The 5,673-nt window shown below is 29.2% G+C and overlaps 1 protein-coding gene across 1 annotated transcript in view; it reads left to right on the top strand.

Annotated features, from left to right (window-relative positions):
- The window catches only part of SREBP (Sterol regulatory element binding protein), a 21,511-nt gene that overhangs the window by 14,747 nt on the left and 1,091 nt on the right, over nucleotides 1-5,673 (top strand). The window contains exons 8-14 of the mRNA XM_014420101.3: nucleotides 843-1,024; nucleotides 1,465-1,707; nucleotides 3,171-3,348; nucleotides 4,253-4,391; nucleotides 4,684-4,970; nucleotides 5,213-5,356; nucleotides 5,440-5,575. Coding sequence (XP_014275587.1) covers nucleotides 843-1,024; nucleotides 1,465-1,707; nucleotides 3,171-3,348; nucleotides 4,253-4,391; nucleotides 4,684-4,970; nucleotides 5,213-5,356; nucleotides 5,440-5,575 — 1,309 coding nt within the window. The remainder of the gene's footprint in view (nucleotides 1-842; nucleotides 1,025-1,464; nucleotides 1,708-3,170; nucleotides 3,349-4,252; nucleotides 4,392-4,683; nucleotides 4,971-5,212; nucleotides 5,357-5,439; nucleotides 5,576-5,673) is intronic.

The raw sequence follows: 5,673 nt of genomic DNA, 5'->3' as shown, positions 1-5,673 counted from the left end.
ATATTTTGATGAATAAAGGTGATTATTTGAAAATATTTATTTATTTATAATTTCCCCCAAAAAAACGACAGGACTTTTTGAATGACCTGGTAGAACAGCTGTTTCTAGAATTGGAGTTGAAGTGGGATTAAGACTCCCTATTTAAGATCTGTACAATAGACAAAGAAATGTAGTCAGAACATGCCACCTAGGTGTCCTAAGAATTCTCAGCCAAGAATCATCAGGCAAGATTGTAGTTTAAGCCTGATCTGTTTTATAATTATCCTGACAAGGCACTCATTAGATCCAAATCAAGCATGCTACTGTTTCATGTGAGTTTCAAAAAAAATATATACTCCTGCAAGAAATATACTCAGTGCTAGCTTATAACCAGGGCCTTATTTCATAATAAAAGCTAATAAATAGTATTAGTTTATAAATACAAATATCCGAACTACAAAGTGCTAAGATTAATACTTATTTTTTCATAGTGGGGACAACTATTAGTGATATTATAGGAGTTATCTCAAGTATGAAACTACAAGTCATCATTGTACAGGTTATGGATTTCTCCCTCCTTAATTTCCTGAAGCAAGACTTCCTAATGAAATAAGAAATTTCAAATTATACTAAAAACATTGTCTATTCTATAAAAACACATTCGTTTCAATACTAAACTATGCATGCCACTCTTACTTCAGCTAGAAGACTGGGATTTATACTATTTATCAATATAGTAATGATGTTGACTACATTTATTGAAAAACATTGTGGTTTGGCTATTATATAAATCAAATACATTTCTACTTATATTTTATATTTCTACTTACACTTATTATATTTGTTTTATTTTTTCATGTTAGGGCAATGCTAAGGATGCAAAACATGAACTTAAATTATGTCTTTCTATTCTGGGTTATACATTGCCTTCATCTAGATTTAGTCTTATATTGGCTTGCTTGTGGCAAAGTTCTAGACAAGTTCTTCATCGTTTATGGATCGGAAAGTGGCTTTCTCAATATGAACAAGGATTTCTTATTCACAGGTATTAATTTATATACATAGTTTCTTCATGGGAACTCCAACTCCCTTAGATTTTAAATATCTTGAATTGGTCAACTTTCTTCAAATAACCATTTAAATTATTTAATTGCAATTTTTTTTTTAAAGCTAATATTCCATATCGATATTACAACAATAGAAAATATTGAAATAAATTTTCGATATCGATATTTTTCTTTCGATATCCCATCCCTACTTCACGGTTGCATTTTATATGCACTGTAGTCTGTTAAAGAAAAGTTCTTGATGGTGGCTCATGATACGTTCAGTACCTTTATTTTTCATTTTAGATGCAATTCAAGAGATGGAGAAATAATCTTGCATTGGAGTTCATAGAGTTACTATTATTTCTCCATCATTCTGTAATTTTTTATTTGAAATATACCACCCTAATTTTTCCTATTTAATTATTTTTATTTTTAGGGAAAATAAAACAGAAGTTATGATATCAGCTAGAGAAGCAGGACTAGTATACCACCATTTACATAGGTTAAATTTGGTTGAAAATGGTGATTTTATTCTGGGTATATTCACAGCTTTATCTGCTGTTAATAGAGCTGAAACAGCAAATGAGTTCATGCCGAAAGATGTGTTATCTGATATTTACATAGGATTGGCATTACAATTAAAAGAATTTTCTAGTAGCTCAATGAAACTTCTTAGCAGGTAAACTCTACTTACACTATCTTATGATTTAGATATTATGAATAGTAATGTAATGATTTTTAATAGTAGTAAAATTTGTTACAACTATTAGTTTTATGGTGATCCAATAAAATAATGGAAAGATGAAGTGGACTGACCAGAATGCTTGTAGTGAATGATTTCAAAGAAGATGATCACTTCACTCCATTGTTCCATTTTTTTACTGATTTAGTGATTCTTACTCATGTAGACACATATTTTATATTTGTAGCCTACAAATATTTTAATATACATGTTAATACAACTCTTGAGAATTAATGGGATATAAATAGTGCCTTTACAATCTGAAGTACATTAAATAACTTAATCTTTACTCTCCACCCTCCAAAAAATATTTAAAATAGTGGAAATTGTAAGTATATCAGAAATTATAAGTCTAGTAAAAATATTTCATATACTGGTAAGTGAAAGTAATAAATAAAATTGTGTTATTAAGATTAATATTTTAATTAATATATTATCGAAATAATTAATTCTGAAAAATAAAACAAAGTTGCTAGTTATTTATATCAGTATCTATATTCGTTAAGATAACTATCAATATAAAGGTAAGTTTTTCCTAGCAATACTTTTTACAATCAAAATCGTAAATCTTTAATATACTGTATTTACTGATTAATGATTTTTTATTATTGGTGTAGTACTGCCTGAAAACTGGGTGAAAAATTGCATTCCATCATTCCACACCATCAGTTTGCCACATTCATGGTTGATTGGAGTGATTTAATTTTGGCCTGGCACGTTGGAGTCAAGCATTGATGGAATTATAGTCGCTCCATATTACTTAAAAAGAATTTACACAGGATTTCAAACCGACAGTCATTTCACGTTCTATTTGGTGTGGAGTGATTGTTACTTCTTTATGATAATTTGGTTCCTACCTACATTCAATATATTCTGGGGAGCATTTCTCTGTATTTCATCCAAGAATTTCAATTGGTGGTTCAATTCTCCTTCAGATAAAGTAAACTAATTTTTATGTGTTAAATTTGAACCTTTATTTTGCATAATGAAATAAGAATTGATTATCTGTAGCTGTGATGGGGATTTTTATATTGAATTTTCTACCTTAAAAATTGCAGTTACATAAAAATAGATATCACAAAACTTTTACTAAGTTTTTTTTTTAGTAGAACTATAGGTACGTGCAGTTCTCCAGAAGGTAAATTGAAAGGAAAAGTTATTCCAGCTTCAAAAAATAATATGGTTAATAATGTTAGGTTTGGTAGATATTAGTACCATCACATACCATCTGTGATGTCACTCTTTCCTTAAGCTTGATATTGTACTATTTATTTTATTTAATTTTCCATGTTTTTATTTATTAATATAGTCATTACAAGTGGAAATAATTGTCTAGATAAATAAGAATATTAGATTTTTTTTAAATTTATCTCAAATATCATAGTTGTGCATTGTTTCAGGTATTACTTCTTACTGGGAAGGGCTCATATCAACAAAGACCTAAATTCTAATGCACTGTGGATACTATCAACTGCTGGACAAAATTTTACTCTTAATCATAATTGGTCATATTCAGTAAATAAAAATATATTTACAGAACAAACTGATCCTACATGTCCCCTGGCATTCACATGCATGGTACATTTTTATTTTTCTACAGTCTCAATATTTTTTAATATATTATTTTTGGTAAGAAACAAAATTCACTTTCAATGTATAACCTTTGTTAATCTTCAGTATGTTTTGACCTCTGAACATACCTATGACTTAGGTTACCTTTGTGGTCTAACCTTCAATAAGTATTTTATTAACTAGCAGGGACATGATAGCTATGGAGGTTGGGGTGCAGGTCCTAGTGCGCTTGGTTCGGATCGTTGTGGGCTCGATTCCCACCTGGGGCAGTTAAACATTCATTTTTCGGCAGTCCCGAAGAATGAATCTTGACACTCCTACCTTGGTTAGTACGTGGCAGCAACCCAGGTAGGTGTCAGGGGTTGGTAAAAAGGTCTACTAGGCCCACTTGCCGGACTTGTTCCCCCCACCAAATACCAGTACCAGTAACTACCTATCACAATTAATGTAGCCTTGACAAGTTATTTTCTAAGGCTTGTATTCCAGATTGTGATTTTATCCATACACATTCAGGATGATGTGTTAAATTGAATTAATTGGTGAAATATTGACCAGTTAGATAACTCTGATTTATAAGACAAGAAGCACTTTGTCTGAAATCTTCCACTTAATGAATTATAATTTTTATGTATTTTTTCTTTAATTTTATTCTCATTACTTATGATAAAAAATACTTAATATATATTTTTTAAAAAATGTATCTGAAATCAAGTCCATGATTTTACATTGTTTAAAACCAATGTTTATTTATTCACCATTTAATATTTTGAAAACGGTGTTATTACAAAGATTTTTTGTTTTTCTGAGGAACAAAACAATTTAAAGTTTTAAATAGTTATTTGATAGCTATAAACATTTTTTTTTTTTATTTTTGTATTGCTAACCTTTAGGTATACTTCACTGATTTCAGGTGTTTCGAGATAATTTAATTGAAGGTTTACTTCAATCATTAGTTGCTCCTGGATCACAAATATTCGTTACTGGTGTTGAGTCTGTCGGAACCCCATTATCAATTTTAAATATTTTGATGGATAATATTGGCTATAAAAGTGTGTATATAAATATCTCTTTTGCCTAATTTTTGTTGTTTAATAGTGCTTTTATGTTTTTGACCTATGCTTTTAATTACAATCATGTGTTTCTTGCATGTTCTATTTATTTTTATATTAAAAAACTTCCTAACATTAATAGTAACCCATTAATTCATTAACATTTTTGTATTATTAAATTATTTTACATATCATTGTATGAGAAACTATTAAACAAAAACTAGTAATGACATTTTAAAATTATTTTATTGATTGATTAACAATATACTTATATGTTTATTTATCGAAATAGACCGGGTGGACTCCCATGCTAAATGGTGGGCTCATGTCTTGGGTGTTGCTGTTTTTTGGAACTTGGGAGAAGATACACAAGCAGAATCTATGTACCAACATGTGGAATATGTACCTCCTGAACTACTCAATTATCCAATAGCAAGAGCTGTTCTATCAGCATTTCAGATGCGTTGTTCATTTTCAACTGGTAAAAATCATAGATTGGTTCTTAAATATGCTTCTGCTGCCTCACATCACCTGCTGGATAGTATAACTACGTTTCATGATACTGATAAAAAAAATTTGGTTAGTAACTGCTGAGTATACTTTTTTACTTTAAATTATGTTATGTTCTTAGTAAAGATACACTTATATTTAGAAGTACAATAAAATATTGAATTGAATTAATTACTGCTTTTATTTAGGAACTTGACCTATAATTACATGCAGTGTATTATTTAATTGTAAATTTCATATTTATTCATTGTTAATAAGCCTTCTTATACATAATTAATAAACCTTTTAGTAATTTTTATTTTGTATTTTAGTATGTACAACTTCTTGTGTGTGATTGGTTACTTGAAACCAGAACTTCTGTCTGGGAAATTGGAAAAGTTGCCGTTAGTTCTTCATTTATGACTGATTTTAATAGGGATCTAGATTCATTGAAGAGAATAACCCATTTATTGCCGGTATCCCTTAAGTTACTAGTAAATTAATGTGTTTTATATTTTTAATGTTGACTTTTATACATTTTTAAAATCTCTTTTTACAGAATGGAATTGACAGGGTATTTATCTATGAAGCTGTTGGAAGATTGATGACAGGAGCTTTGCCATCTAAGACTTTACATCTTCTAGACAGAACCTTAAGGCACAGACCAATGAAGTCCTCAATTATTTGTGGAAAAGGTTTTTTTTTTTTTTAGTATTATTATTGGTAATCTTTACGATATTCATAAGTAATCCGTGATTTCGGCGTGTTTTTTTTTTTTTTTTTTTTTTTTTTT

Source organism: Halyomorpha halys, unplaced genomic scaffold (genome assembly GCF_000696795.3).
Source record: "Halyomorpha halys isolate HHAL.00 unplaced genomic scaffold, Hhal_1.1 Scaffold260.1, whole genome shotgun sequence".
NCBI lineage: Eukaryota > Metazoa > Arthropoda > Insecta > Hemiptera > Pentatomidae > Halyomorpha > Halyomorpha halys.
The sequence above is the reverse complement of the archived record's forward strand: the minus strand, read 5'-3'. Positions and strand labels throughout refer to the sequence as shown.